A 15,891-nucleotide genomic window follows, 5' to 3' on the forward strand; every position below is an offset into this window, starting at 1 on the left:
ACAAACATTCTCGGGGTCCTATTTCAATCACCTGATACCTTCTTGGGTACATATATTTTACAGTAGGGAGAAAATGCATATCTCTCTATTTTGGAGACAGCAGACTTCAGAAACTAAAAACATCACCATAAGTGACTACACAGTAGAACTTTAGTTCAAGCATAGCTTAAAGAAAGAATGAAGAGAAAGAAAAGAAATCATCTTCAAATACCTTTCATCACTGGGCAGTTCCCTGTTGTCCTTCAGCCACAAGACAGTGAGGGTTAAGGTGTGATCGTGTTTCACTTTGCATTCAAAGGACACCATGCTCCCTCTTTGCACAACTGCATATTCGGGCTGTTTAACGATCCATGTAGGATCTGAAATGTAAAGTCATCGTTATCCATTTGGCAAAGCTGGAGAATTTGTTCAAAGTCATTTAAAAATTAAACACATTACCTCTGCCTTACCTTTGATTTCTAAGTGAACTTCATTCTTTGCCATCCCTAATTTATTCCTTGCAACACACGTATAAGTTCCCGTACTGTCCTTTTGGGCCACAGGAATTTCCAAAGTTCCATTTTCATGTAAAACATAAATATCTTCATGAAGAGCACTTCCTTTAGCTCCTTTAAACCTTCATTACAGAAATTATCACAATGAGAATAAAAACAATCATATTTTGAAGTCAGACATAAAATGCCATGTTCAAGGTCAACACGACCATGATGAATGTGAAAGTTGCAAGGCTAGAAGGATTGTACTTTTGAAAGTATCAACAGGAAAATATTCAGGGGAGAAAAAAGGCATGTATGTCAGAGAGGAGAAGTGAAACCGATGAAACAAACTAAGTGTGAATCTGTTACCTTCACTAGGAAAATCATCTGCATAAGCATCCATTTTTCTTCTCTGGGGTTAAGGCAGGGGCCAGGGGAAATTTTCCTTTAATCTTAACCCTGCATATATTCTGACCTCGGTAGTTGGAACTTAGTACAGCATCTAGGACCTGACAGATGATCAGTAAAGAATGTTCCAGTTTTCTTTCATTCATTCCTTCTGAGCCATTGCTTATCCATCCTAGCCTTGTCTCTTTCAGCTGAAGTAAACAAGCTAGGAGGAGCTAGAGGACTTAAACCTCAGGTGGCATATGAAAGGGGATGGTCTGAAGTGGGGAGTAAAAGAACATGGGAGAGCTTGGCTGGATCCAAGTCGGGAAGATCTGGTGCAAGAAGTACTCAAGAGAAACAATAGTAAGAACAAATTCTGCTTTAGAGCTTATAAAACCCCCCACTATACCACAGGATATTTTATTATCAAGGAATATCCCCTAACTAGTCCCTCCAGCCATTACTCACAAAATCCCAGGGGATGTCCATGGCATTGTGAAACACAGCAGGCTTAAATTTTTTAAAAAATCATCTACATGTAGATCTGTGCTTGATAGAGTGTGCTGCTAAATAGATTATACACATGAAAGTATTTAACATAGAGCCAGTAGTTAATAAATATTTGTGAAATAATGAATGAATTTAATAATTAACAGTGTAGGCCAAGCACGGTGTCTCACACCTATAATCCCAGCACTTTGGGAGGCTGAGGCGGGTGGATAACCTGAGGTTACGAGTTTGAGATTAGCCTGGCCAACATGGTGAAACTCTTTCTCTATTAAAAATACAAAAAATTAGCCAGGTGTGGTGGCAGGCACCTGTAGGCCCAGATACTCTAGAGGCTGAGGCAGGAGATATGCTTGAACCCAGGAGGCAGGGGCTGCAGTGAGCCGTAATTGTGCCACTGCACTCCAGCCTGGGTAATGAAGTGAGACTCTGTCTCAAAAGAAAAAAAAATTAACAGTGTAATGGATTGTGTGGTGCCTTTCCCTGTTTGTTTTTTGAACAAAACCCAACATATTTAGCATATGAAGGCTTTAGCAAACATTTTAAGTATTGAAAAACACACAGAGCTGCTACTTACCACTCGATGGTTGGGAGAGGAGACCCAAAGAAGGCACAGTCTAGTAAAGCAGGCCTGTTTGCAATGACCTGGTAGAGTGTGTTTGCAGGTGTGAGGATTCGTGGTGGCTCGGCTATAAATATTTTTAAAAGGTAAAGTAAATATTAGAATACATTTTAGGACTATAGTTTATTTATTGTATTTTGTTTTAAGGTCATTAAAGTTTATGGTAAAGCACAAGCAACCTATCTCTCTCCTTATGTTCTCTATCAGGCATAATGCTGCCAGTCACTCAAGGCAGAAAAATACATTTTTCCTCCCTCTACCTCTTGCCCTACTTCTTGCTCAGACATTATTTTAGTTGTTGATTTACTGTGAGTCCATTGCAGTCAGGGAATGAGACTTTTGTTTTATCCCCAGCACAGTGTCTGGCACAAAAATAACAGCCAAGTATATTTTTGCTGAATGACTCACTCATCATAACCCTAGTGGGTGGGAATGGTGGGGAACACATAAGCTGGCAGAAAAAAGCAGAGTGATCAGTGTAATGGCTGAAAAAATGGAACCACAGCAACAAAAACAAAAATAGACAAATGGGATTACACCAAACTAAAAAGCTTGCACAGCCAAGGAGATAGTCAACAGAGTGAAGGGACAACCTATGGAAGGGGAGAAAACATTTGCAAACCATATATCTGGTAAGGGGTTAATACCAAAATATATAAAGAACTCAAATAATTCAACAGTAAGAAAATGAATAACCTGGTTAAAAATGGGCAAGGCATTGGACTAGACAGTTCTCAAAAGAAGATATACAAACGGCCAACAGGTATATGGGAAAATGCCCACTTATCACCAATCGCCAGATAAAAGTAAATTAAAACCACAATGAGATATTATATCACACTTATTAGAATGGCTATTATCAAAAAGAGGAGATCTAAGTGTTGGCAAGGATGTAAAGGGGACACTTAAACACTGTGGGAGGGAATATAAGTTAGTATAGCCATTATGGAAAATACTATAAAGATTGTTTATAATGTTTATACTCAAAACATTAAAAGTACAACTACCATATGATCCAACAATCCCATTACTGGGTATATATCCAAAGGAAATGAAATCAGTATGTCGAGATATTTGAACTCCCTTGTTCATTGCAGTATTATTCACAATAGCCAAGATATGGAATCAACCTAAGTGCCCACCAATGAATGAATGGAATAAAGAAACTGTGGCATATACACACAATGGAATACTATCCAGCCTTAAAAAAGAAGGAAATTCTGTCACTTCCTTCATGGCGTTCATGTCGTGACCACATGGATGAACCTGGAGGGCGTTATGTTAAGTGAAACAGGCCAGATACAGAAAGACAAACTTGGCATGATCTCCCTTATATGTAAAATCTAAAAATGCCGAACTCATAAAAGTAGAGATGAAAAAGGAACCAGCAGCCAAAAGTGCCTTATCAACATCCACCAATATCTTAACTGCTTAGCTCTTCATAGGATTAGTGACCTTCATTTCAAGCATGAAAGAAAAATATCAAGTATTGGTTGGCTTTCTGATGGTAATTTTGTTTGGAAAGGAAGCATACTAATTTTAAAGGGTTGAAGTATAATTCCCTGGCACCATGAAAACAATTCTCACAAAAATTTTAACAAATGTGGTATTTTGGTAGTTTTGTCCGATATAAGAAATACAACGTTCACATAAGCCAATTATTTGAGAATATGTTTCAGTATATCATACTTTTTAAAATATGTTTTTACAAATAAAATAAATATACATCTGTGACTTGGATAAAGGCCAAGCATTATGATTCATGTATTAGTTTTTAAAAATCAGAATCATTAAAGTGTTATTCAACTTGTCAATGTCTTACGATGAAGAGCAGTAATACTCAGTTGCTAACAGCAGACAAATGCTATTTTCCTTTCGAGGGTTTGACACTTAGTCTAACCATCTGTAAGTAGAACAGCTTATTTGACTAGTTCTACAGTGAAGAATTTGCCATTATAAAAACTGTGTTATGGAAGAACATTAAGACTGCAATATTCTTTAGGGCAAGGTTTATGTCTTACCCATCCCTTATAGCTCCAAGTACTGTGCATTGCACATAGTAGATGCTCAATATATTTTTGCCGATTGAACAGAAAATAACAGCAGTCATTAATTTAATTTGCCATGTCTTTAATAAAATGAGAGCTTACCCAGCACATTTACAAATGCGTTTGCCAGTAAATATCCATATTCATTAGAGGCATTGCACTGATATACTGCACTTGATCTTTCTTGAACATTTGAAAAAATAATGGTATCGCCATCTATTTTTCTGCTGGGGTCATCAGGGGCAACTGTTTGGATGTAAAAATAGAAAGTATTTATTCCTATTTGCTTAAAAGATGTATATTAAGCTTGTAAAGTCAGTAGGACATAAATAAAGATTGATCTAAGTATATGCAGTAAGAATAAGACTAGAATTTAGGCAGAAACCAGAAACTTTTCCTTCTCAGAATTGACTTATATATTAGCAAGGGTATGTGCTCAATATTCATTTAGTCTTAAGTCGATTGATTCTGTAACACCAAGTATTATTTTGAGAGATGCAGAAAAAAAATTCTTACAAGTTTAGGTGAAAATTGCATTACAAATTCAGGAAAACATTGCCGTGTTCAAGAGATTGTGGTTATTTTTGAGAAAAAAGTTAATGATCAAGAGGAAATAGGAAAAGCTAGCAAAAAATATAGAAACACTCCAGCTTGTTCAAATCTGTTCCTTTTAGGAGCCTCTTCGTGACATAAATAAATCAACAAATACATAAACACTATGGGGCTAATAACCAAATGTGAAAATATTTAATTTTCTGCTGTGGATATTCTTGAAGCTGAAGTATAAATAAATTGTGTAAATTCTTCTTGAAGACAATGTTTTCAGTTAAATCTCTCAAGTACTTAAACATTAGGAACAGGCTTGATCCTTACTGAAGTGGAATAGAACTGGCTGGATAACATAATATGTGAGGATTTAGTCCTGGGCATGCCCAGCAATTTGGAACTTCTGTGAGATTGGAGATGAATTCCTTTCTGTGAATGATATACTTTAGTCTTTGAACTTATATTGCTTTAGAATTATACTAAGAGGGATTTAGGTCTCCGTCTCAGCACAATGATGGAAATCAAAACTAAATAACAGCACCTTTTCTCTTAAACTGCTCCTGCAACTTGAACCAATTAAGAAGAATTTATGTTCTTTCTAAGCACCATTTCTTTTTCCTTGGTGACAGGAAAAGGATGTGCATCTAAGACACACTCATCACTGTATCTAGACTCTTTTATCACTTTTAAAATAAAAAAATTTGTTTCATCTATGGTTTATTAACCCACTGTAATAAAAATCAACCAAACCATAGTACATCCTTGTTTTATGACCCAAACTCGAAGTATTTTGCTCCCTCAGTCTGTAATAGTTTTCCACGGTTGCTGTAACAACTTACCACAAATGTAGTGGCTTACAACAACACAAATTTACTATCATACAGTTCTGTAGAAGTCTGACATGGGTCGCACTGCTCTAAAACCAATGCATGAGCAGGGCTGCGTTGCTTTCTGAAGGTTCTAGGGGAGAATCCATGTGCTTGCATTTTCCAGCCTCTGGAGGCTGCCCACATTCCTTGGCCCATGGTCCTCTTCTTCCATTTTCAAAGCTGTCAATGTTGCATCTCTCTGATCATTCTTCCACAGTCACCTTTCTTTCCAACCAAAGCCTGAAAAGGCACTCTGCTTTTGGGGGCTCATGTAATTAAATTGGGCCCAAATTAGATAGTCCAGGATAACCTCCCCATCTCAAGGCCCTTAACCTTAATCACATGTGCAAACTCCCTTTTGCTATGTAAGGTGACATATTCATAGATTCCAGGGATTGGGATGTAGACATCGTGGTTGGGTGGGGTACGGTAGAAGGAGGGATTATTCTGTCTACCACATACTGTATCACATTTACAGCCTAAAAGTCTTTTGGATGTTTTAGACTAGAATATCTTAAAAATTCGCCATACATTAAAGTTCAGAACAAGTTTTTAGCATCCAAGGATTATTAAAACTCTAACTTACAAGTTACTCCTCATGGACTGATTGTCTTCATTCCCAAGGAAAAATGTAACAAAAAAGCGGTTGTTCAACACTCTGGATCACCATCAGTAACTCATTTATGAAATCATCTTAGATACTCCAGGTTGTTCAACTAGTGATGTGGGGGTGTCGAGATACTTTGAATTGACTTCTTAGCTTACATCTCCTATTTATGACTCTAATAATTTCAAAATTGCCTTAAGGAACATGTTCTTCCATACCAAAGACAAATACAAGTCATAGTTCCTTCAACAGGGTATATAGATTCGTTGATAAAAGACAGCAGAGGATGGATATGACACACTGGCCTAGAAAGTGAACTGTAGCTGTAGGCAGGCAGCCATGGATCCTGATAACACAGTGTACCTTAGGGCAGCCATGGATCCTGAAAACACAGTGTACCTTAGGGCAGCCATGGACCCTGAAAACGCAGTGTAACTTAGGGCAGCCCATGTGTCCCAGATCCCAAGTCTTGCATGACTGGGGCCTTTCTGACTCACACAATCTCAGTGATGCTCACCTACTGCCTCAACAAGGGGTGCTGGAACACAAAGCAGCATTTCTGGAGACTTGTTCTCTGTCAGTGATTCTTAGCACTTCCGGTCATTATACAAAAAAGATACTTGCACACACATGTTGATAGCCCCACAATTCACAATTGCAAAAATATGGAACCAGCCTGAATTCCATCAATCAATGAGTGGATAAAGAAATTGTGTTTTATATATATTATACACACACTATGAAATACTACTCAGACATACAAAGAAATGAAATAATGGCATTCACAGCAACCTAGATGGAATTGGAGATCATTATTCTAAGTGAAGTAACTCAGGAATGGAAAACCAAACATCATATGTTCTCACTCATAAGTGGGAGCTAAGCTACGAGGACACAAAGGCATAAGAAAGATATACTGAACTTTGGTGTCTCAAAGGAAAGTGTGGGGGGCAGCGAGGGATAAAAGACTATATATTGGGTACAGTGTGTACACTGCTTGGGTGGCGGGTGCACCAAAATCTTAGAACTTATTCATGTAACCAACTGCCACTTGTTCCCCAAAAATCTATGGAAATAAAAAATAACACAAGAATAAAGTAGAGAAACAAACTAAATTTTTAAGGTCAGTAAAAAAAAAAGAAAAAGATTCTTCACACTTCTGGGCCTAGCACTTGGGCTCTCAGTGCTGGGACTCTGCAGGGCACTCTCGGTGCCCACCATGTGCCCACCCTGACCGCATCTCTGTGGATGTTCCAGGCAGTGGAGTGGAGTGGCTGTGTATTTTAGACTGTGATGAGTCCCAGGCAGAGCTCTGGGCCGAATCTCTCTGTATGGGTGGCAGACCATATAAGAGTTCCTCAAATTCCTTAAATGTATTGAGTTTTTAAAAGTTACACCACCACGCAATATTTAATGGATAAAGGGCTCTAGTTCTGAAGATCTGTTGCACAATAATGTGAATATGCTTAACACTACTGAACTGTACACTTAAAATAGTTAAGATGGTAAAATATTGTTATGTGTTTTTACCACAATAATAATAATAATGTTACACGACCATGAACTTGGAGGGCAAAGCTCAACAATGTCAGTAGGACAATTTTCCCCAAGTGGAGACTCATCAGTCACAAACAAACCATGTCAGAAAGCTTTTCTGTTGCTCTCAGTTGCACTTTTCTTTGTTATCAACTCTTTGGGAATATATTTTTTACCTGAAAGGCGTCTGACTGTATCTGCCTTATATATGCTAAATAGAGCAGTCTTCAAATATTTTTTTTGGCAAGGTATTTAGGAATAAAACAAACCCTTTAGGTAATAATAATGAGTAAGCAGACCTCTCTCCATGGGAGTTTTCCTTAAGTACTTGTTTTAAAAATGCAAACAAACCCAGGAACTGTCACAGTGACATATGGAGGCTCAGTTGGTAGCTGGACACAGAGTAAAATCACTAATGTAGAGACACTTGGAGCCTTTGGATGGGCTGGCTAGTGGGTAGAGTAACTCTCTAGCATGCAAATCCAAATTATCCAGAGGAATAATCATTAATTCTGGGAATAACCAGCTTCATTTGCTGTCAATAAACACCGGAGAAAGAAATTTAAAAGCACAGAATCACTACAAATAACTTCAAGCCCCAAAGGTAAGGTCCAGAACTGGGGTGATGGCCTTCAGAAAATACTTATAATCCAACTCTCCTGATGTTGGCAGGTAAAACTATAAACGCTTTCAACATATAGATAATGAGAATAATAATAATCATGCCACCTTACATGAACAGAGTAAAATCTTTAAAATGTTTTTACATTTACTGCATAATTTCATTTTAAAAAGAACTTTGTGAAACAGGTTAATCATATAGTATTTTATGCATTTTGGAGATGAGAGACTACAAATGGCAGCATGTACTGGTTTGTTTAAATGAGGTTACTGCTCAGGTTTTCTCAGTTAGTCAACTTTGTAAACATTTCCTGGAACGTGAACATTTGGGCATAATGTAGAACACATTTCTGGGAGAAGAGTTAAATTTCCCTCTTCATTTACTTATTCCATCCCTACAAGAGGATGCCACTGAGCCCCTTGGTTTTGTGAAAAGGAAGAAGGGAGGATGCCTTGATGAAATGCCAGGAATATCCTGGACCAGTCCTCCATTCTCCTGGTGCTTATCTTACATTACTGGCTTTCAACATCTTTCACTGTGAGAAAAATATGTCACTGTGCCAGGAAGAGGTCTTCTGCCCATTCTCATTCTCTTAGTTCTTTTCCCTCCTCATTCCTGAGAGGACAGGGGCCTTTTAACACAATAATAGTGTGATCTTATCCACGTTTCATGCAGAAGAGTCTGACAGACCTAATACAACGCAGGCTGGAAACTATCAAGGATCTGCAAGTGTTAGACTCTCCTGCAGAGATAGGAATCACAGTGGCCACAGCCTTGGGCACCACAACCAGGATGCCTCCAAAATTCATGTGTCCCTCCAAAATTCATGTTGAAACCTAACTCCAAGGTTAAGAGGTGGGGTCTCTGGGAGGTGATTAGGAAATGAGGGTTTCCCCCTCGTGAATGGGACTGGTGCTGTTCTAAAGGTCTTGAGGGAGCCCGTATGCTCCTTCTACCATGTGAGGACACATAGCAGCAGCTATGTGAGGAACAGGCCATCACCAGACACCAAATCTGCTTGTGCTTTGATCTTGGACTTTCCAGCCTCCAGAACTGTGAGCAATACATTGCTGCTGTTTATAAATGACCCAGTCTAAGGCATTTTGTTATAGCAGCAGGAATGGACTAAGACAGCTGGTTTGGAAGGACAACAAGCTGAGCAAATCAAGAAGAAAAATCAGCCTCATTATTTAATCCTCCCTTGCTTATGTCATCCATCCACATCTCAATTTTCCTTGCATAGGATTGCACTCTGGCTGCCAAGCTTGAGGGTTTATCCCCTGGCTCCCCTGTTTTCCCTGCTGAAGGGCTAGATGGATGGTCCCTTCCACTTGCCAGTTTCACTGAGTCTAGATCTCAGGGGCACTTTTAACCTTCCATAAATGGACACAAAAAATCTGAGCTGCAAAACATGGTGCAAAAGTATCAAGCATGTATCATCATTTATTGCCATTTTATATGCATTCCTGGGAAAATCATACATTGTACCAGCTATTTTTTTTTTTTTTGTAGAAGCAGGATTTTACCATGTTGCCCAGGCTGGTCTCTAACTCCTGTACTCAAGCAATCTGCCCACCTTAGCCTCTGAAAGTGCTGGGATTACAGGTTCACATGAGCCACCATGCCTGGCCACCATAAAACTTCTTTAGTTCTGGGCTTTCTTCTACTTTTTCCTCTCAGTTTTCACTCATATTCCGCTGACAGTAGCAAGAGCTTCCTGAAACACAACCACAAAGTAACTCTCTGCCATTTCTCTGGATCCTGATCCTGGTTAAAATTGGGAATGGAAATACCCAAACCCTATTTGCTGGCCTCTAGCATCTGTTTTCTCCCAGGAATACACTTCCTTTTACAGTGAACGCAGGCTGCCTGTTTCAAAGTATCTGACAGCTACTGTACTACGAGACCCAAGTGAACTTCCAGTAAAGATTCATGGAGCAGGCTGTGATGACTCAGTCACCCTGCAGTTGTCAGACCTTGATGGTAAGAAACAGGGACTTGTGCCACTTTAAATCTGCCAGCAGTTTTTTGGAACCATCTTAGGGGAAGTGTGTGTGTTACTTTGGGAAAGCCAATTCAGCAGATCTTTTGGTTATGTAAATGTAGAACCAATACTGGATTCTGACTTGGAGGCAGTCAAAGCCAATCTGTGCTGTATCATAAGCCTGAGGGCTATCTTTATTGTGAGTAAAGAATATCTTTGCATGTTATTGACTGCGAGAGTGAACCTAAGGCTGGGTTTGATGCCAAAACTGACTTTCTCTGTCTCGGTGTCTAAGAGGAGGTCTGAACTCCAAGAAGGGGAAAATGTTGAAAGACGCCTCTCTCGGCAGTAGCTGGTGGTGGGTAGGGTGGAGGAAGAGGAGAGTCTAGTGGGTTCTCTGTTTATGGCCATGGCTTAGGAATTAAGGAGCAGTGAGGTGCAACATCCATTTAAAGATTTTTTTCTTTGCTATAATTCCCTTGACTCTCCCCAAGCCTTTAGCCAAGTTTTGTAAAGCTGGCCTTTGCTATGATTTAGCAGATTAATGGGAGGGCCTGGAGCCACACGCTGGGCAGCATAGTGGTCGCTCAGAGAAATTGGCTAATGAAGCGCAAGGAGTGGAGCGGCGGAGCAGGGAGGCTGCTGAACGGGGCAACAGGTATAGCCAGGCTGCCCAGGTGCTGCTCAAGGATGATATCAGCAGCTCTAAGGGAGGGAGCACTAGTCAAAGGTAAAGCATCCTGCATATGATCAGGGTCAGAGGATGTGTTCTTCTTTGGGTATCAGATGGGATGGTCACCTTGGAAGACAGTGGGAACACCTGGGCTATACTTGCTATACTTATGACTGAAAACTCTTTAAATTAAGACAGCTGGGTTTCTTATGCTTGTCATATCCATTGGCTCTATGCCGAGTCTCCCCACCTATCTCCTCTAGCACCTGTGACATTTCCACAAATCACTTGATGTTTTGCACAAAGATCATCTAAACTTTTAAGTGTTATTTATTTCTGACCCTGTCATTCTTCCCATTATCCACGTAAAAAACAGATGAAATATTGCCAAGTACCAGTCATCACATACCATTATGTTAACAGCATAAACTATTCACATTCATAATAAATATCTAATGGTAATAAAACGCAAAGGTAATTTGGTGCCTGTGTTTAACATACATGTGGCTTCCTTCCTTAACGTGAGTTATTTTTTATCACCATTTATTCACTGTTGGGATGTATATATGCTCTGGAAATATACTGCAATTAGAACCAGTCAAGGCAACTTACTTTCTATTGGGACTCCATTTGTTAACCAGCTAATTCTGGGTTTGGGGTTGCCATTAGCTCTGCAGATCAAGGTCCCATCCTCTCCTGGGGACAGCACAAGATTTTGAGGGGCTGTGATCCAGTATGGAGCCGCTTTATAGGAGGAAGAAAAAAGACCAAAAATCTGAATCAAATAAGCATTTTAGCAAAGGAACATATTGAACTATTTTAATAATACAAGCAAGTACTTCACACTAAATTAGTCTCTTTTTTTTGAGCGAATAGATTTATAAACAATGCTTCAAAGAACACTTAAGATTTTCAAAAGAATGTTTAAAGAGACTCACTGACATATATGAATTATTTCTAGACCTGTTTGATACAAATTTCATTTTCTCGTTTCACATTAAAATTAATCAGACATCAAAGAGGTGACAGATTTATCTAAGCATACAGAGAAAATTACAGGTACAGGTAGGGCTAAGAAACACAAATTTAAATTCTGGACCAGGCACGGTGGCTCATGCCTGTAATCCCAACACTTTGGGAAGCCAAGGTGGCTGGGTCACTTGAGGTCAGGAGTTCGAAACCAGCCTGGCCAACATGGTAAAACCCTGTCGCTATTAAAAATACAAAAAAAAAAAATTAGCCAGGTGTGGTGGTGGGCACCTGTAATTCCACCTACTTGGGAGGCTGAGGCAGGAGAATTGCTTGAACCCAGGAGGCAGAGGTTGCAGTGAGCCAAGATAGTGCCATTGCACTCCAGCCTGGGCAACAGAGTGAGACTCCAACTCAAAATAATAAATAAATAAATAAATAAAATTCTGAGCCCTGTAGAATATATATAATTATATAATTAGGAAGCAACTTAAAAACATCATTTTTGAAAAGTTGCAAAGGTATTATAGAGTGTTTCCATACCTCCTTCCCTCAGCTTCCTCTAATGTTAACACCTTATGTGACCATGGTCTAGTTACCTAACAAAAAGTTAACACTGGTACTTAACTAAACTATACATTCTGTTAGGATTTCCGTTTTTGCATTAATGTCTTGTTCTGTCCCAGGATCCTGTCCTAGACACCGTATTTACTTGTAATGTCTTCTGTATTTACTTGTCATGGTCTCCAATCTGACAATTTCTTGGACTTTCCTTGTCTTTTGTGACCTTGACACTTTTTAAGAGTACTGGTCAGTTATTTCATAGACTGTCTTACAGCTTAGGTTTGTCTGATGTTTTCTCACGATTACCCTGAGGTTTTGGGCTTTTGAGAATATCCCAAAGGTAATGAACCCTTCTACTTGTACCATATGAGGGAATATATGATATCAAACATGACTTATTATTGTTGACATTAACATTCATCACTCGGTTAAGACAGTGTCTGCCAGGTTTCTCCACTCCAAAGTTACTATTTCCCTGGATTCCATACTCTGTTCATTAGTGTCCAGCATACACTCAAGAAGAGGGAAAGTAAGCTCCATCTTCTAAAGAAAGGAGTAATAAAGTATTTGTAGACAAGCTAAAACTTCCCCAGTAATTAATTTCTGCGGGATAGAAACACTTTGAAGCTATGCAAATATCCTGTTTCTCCTTAAAGTTTCACCCACTAATTTTAGCATTCATTGTTTGATCTTGCCTGCTGTAGCCATTACTGTGGGATTCTAATATTGACTTTTCTATTTCCTTCATTCTTCCTATATTCATTAACTGGGATTCTTCTGTGAGGAAGATTTGAACAAGTAAATTTTTAACCTGATTTAGATGCACTACAAATAGCAATGAGAAGAGAGTCAAGGTACCATGAATGTTGACATAAATTTACATTTATCATTGTTAAAAATATAATGAAGACCACATTTAATTAAAGTTTCAGGGTCTCTCATGAAGGCAAGAAGAATGGATTTTAAACAATATACCTTTAACTCTAACAGAAATGGTATGGTGGATGGCTCCTAATGCGTTTTTTGCTATACATTGGTAATTTCCAGAGTCTGCTTCTGAAACATGAACGATCTGCAAGGTTTTCTCAAAGTTCTTATAAACTGTCCTGTTTTTGGGTAGCATTCCATCTTCTTTTGCCCAGTAAATAATTGGGGTAGGCCTGATAGGATAAATAAATAATGATGTTACAAAAAAGAAATCCACCTGTGACTACTTTTGAGGATGAATTTTCATGCAACTTTGTAACAAATCTTTATTAAAAAATCATAAGAAATACATAGATATTTTAATTAGCACCACACTTTTATAAATAATGCTCACAGTTTTACATTTTCACATAATCAGAACTATACTAATTGATGGCACACCATAAACTTTGATGTCAACGATACAGTATGGATGCCAGCATGAGTTGCTTTACTGATGGGGCCTAATTATTTTTTTCAACGTTGTGACTAATGAGGAAATCTTGGAAATTTTTACATGAAGCTACTATGTTAATCAAAAGAATTACTATCATATTAATGATACTGAATTATAATTTTTCATCAGCTGGAATTAAAAACATACAGAGAAAAACTCATAAACATATCTATGACCATAAACTTTGTATACATTTCCATATCAAATGGAAGAACTTCCCTATTTTACAGCAGTCTATCTGATGATGTTAACTAAGTAATTAGGGAAAGAGCTTTTCTTCCTTACTTTCATTATTAGTGACATTTAAAAATATTATTACACTAATTAAGAATAGATCAAACTTAGGTATTACTCATACCATTTGTCACCCAACTGCTTTTTTTTTTTTTTTTTTTTGAGATGGAGTCTTGCCCTGTCACCCAGGCTGGAGTGCAGTGGCGCCATCTCAGCTCACTGCAAGCTCCACCTCCCGGGTTCACGCCATTCTCCTGCCTCAGCCTCCCGAGTAGCTGGGACTACAGGCACCCGCCACCATGCCTAGCTAATTTTTTGTATTTTTAGTAGAGATGGGATTTCATTGTTTTAGTCAGTATGGTCTCGATCTCCTGATCTCGTGATCCACCCGCCTCGGCCTCCCAAAGTGCTGGGATTACAGGCGTGAGCCACCGTGCCTGGCCCCAATTGTGCTTTTTATTGTCATGGAATATGGAGACAGATGAAAAGTCAGAATATAGGCTTGGAGTTAGAAGATCTTTAGAATTCCAACCCTGTCCCTGGATTTCTGATCTTTTTGAGGCTTAGTTTCCTTAGTTGCCTTAATAGGGATAATAATGCTTGACTTGAACTAATGACTTTAGAAAGTTTTCATGAAGGTAAAATAAAAATCCATTCAACACAAAAGTTTCCTAAGCACTGAACTATACACCAAGCACTGAGCTGTGTTTTGGGAAGATGACAAAGAAAGTATGGTCCAGGCCCTCAGGAAGATAACAATATTTGTCAATAGAAATGCAAGTGACTGAATAAGAACAGCTCAGCCCAGAAGGGATCATCATGGCAGATGGGAGGCAGAACTAGATTGCAGCTCTGATGCGGATGGACAGAGCAGCATGTGGAGGCTCGCATCGTGAATTTTAGCTCCAGAATGACTGCAAGAACAAACCTGCTGAAAGGACTCACAGACTCTCTGAAGGAATTGGACTGCTCCTGCAGGACCCAGGAGATATTCCAAATACTGTGAGTGCCCAAACTGCAGAAGTGAAAAACTGAAGGTTTAGTTTGTGGGAGAAGTTTCTGACTTTACCTGGAGCTGAGTCAATTTAGAGAGCTGAGTGAAATACAGGGGTAGAGGAAGCAGCAGGAAAGGCCCTGGGAGCTTGCTGGGTCCCCAAGCAGGCCATTCCTGCCTGGCACCACAGAGATCCTTCAGGAGGGCAGCCAGAGGTGTGGGGAAAATGCCACAGGGAGAAGAAAGTCTCCAGCTGAACTTTATAACAATTTGAACCAGGCGAGAAACCTCCTGGCCAGAACTTGGGAGAGTGTGTGAATCCAGCATGCAGACTCCATATGCTGGGGAAGAACTAAGCCCTTTTCTTTTGCAGCTGGGAGGTGGATAGTCTGGGGCAAGTTCTCAAGTCCCGCTCACCCACTGCCTGGAAACAGACTTGGGGCTGTTAGGGTAGGCACTGTGGGAGTGAGACTGGCCTTTTGGTTTGTGTGGGAGCTAGGTGAGGCCTGTGACTGCTGGATTTCCTTCACTTCCCTAACAACCTGCATGACTCAGCAGAGGGACAACTTGCATGACTCAGCAGAGGCAGCCATAATCCTCCTAGGTACACAACTCCATTGATTTGGGAACCTCACCCCCTCCCCCATAGCAGCCACAGCAAGACCCACCCAAAGAGAGTCTGAGCTCAGACACACCTAGGCCTAGCCCCCCCGATGGGCCTTCTCTACCAACTCTGGTAGCTGAAGACAAAGGGCATATAATCTTGGGAGTTCTACGGCTCCACTTACCACCAGTTCCTCTCCATACTACCAGAACTGATATTCTCT

General features: G+C 39.6%; 1 protein-coding gene across 47 annotated transcripts in view; it reads right to left on the bottom strand.

Moving 5' to 3' along the window:
- The window catches only part of NRCAM (neuronal cell adhesion molecule), a 314,145-nt gene that overhangs the window by 46,878 nt on the left and 251,376 nt on the right, over positions 1 to 15,891 (bottom strand). For all 47 annotated transcript variants that reach the window (XM_030826464.1, XM_030826448.1, XM_030826445.1 and 44 more), the window contains 6 exons: positions 13,389 to 13,573; positions 11,493 to 11,624; positions 4,146 to 4,289; positions 1,951 to 2,062; positions 450 to 616; positions 212 to 359 (listed from right to left, as the gene is read on the bottom strand). In XM_030826464.1, the coding sequence (XP_030682324.1) occupies positions 212 to 359; positions 450 to 616; positions 1,951 to 2,062; positions 4,146 to 4,289; positions 11,493 to 11,624; positions 13,389 to 13,573 (888 nt within the window). The remainder of the gene's footprint in view (positions 1 to 211; positions 360 to 449; positions 617 to 1,950; positions 2,063 to 4,145; positions 4,290 to 11,492; positions 11,625 to 13,388; positions 13,574 to 15,891) is intronic.

The sequence above is a fragment of the Nomascus leucogenys genome, chromosome 13 (genome assembly GCF_006542625.1).
Source record: "Nomascus leucogenys isolate Asia chromosome 13, Asia_NLE_v1, whole genome shotgun sequence".
NCBI classification, from domain to species: domain Eukaryota; kingdom Metazoa; phylum Chordata; class Mammalia; order Primates; family Hylobatidae; genus Nomascus; species Nomascus leucogenys.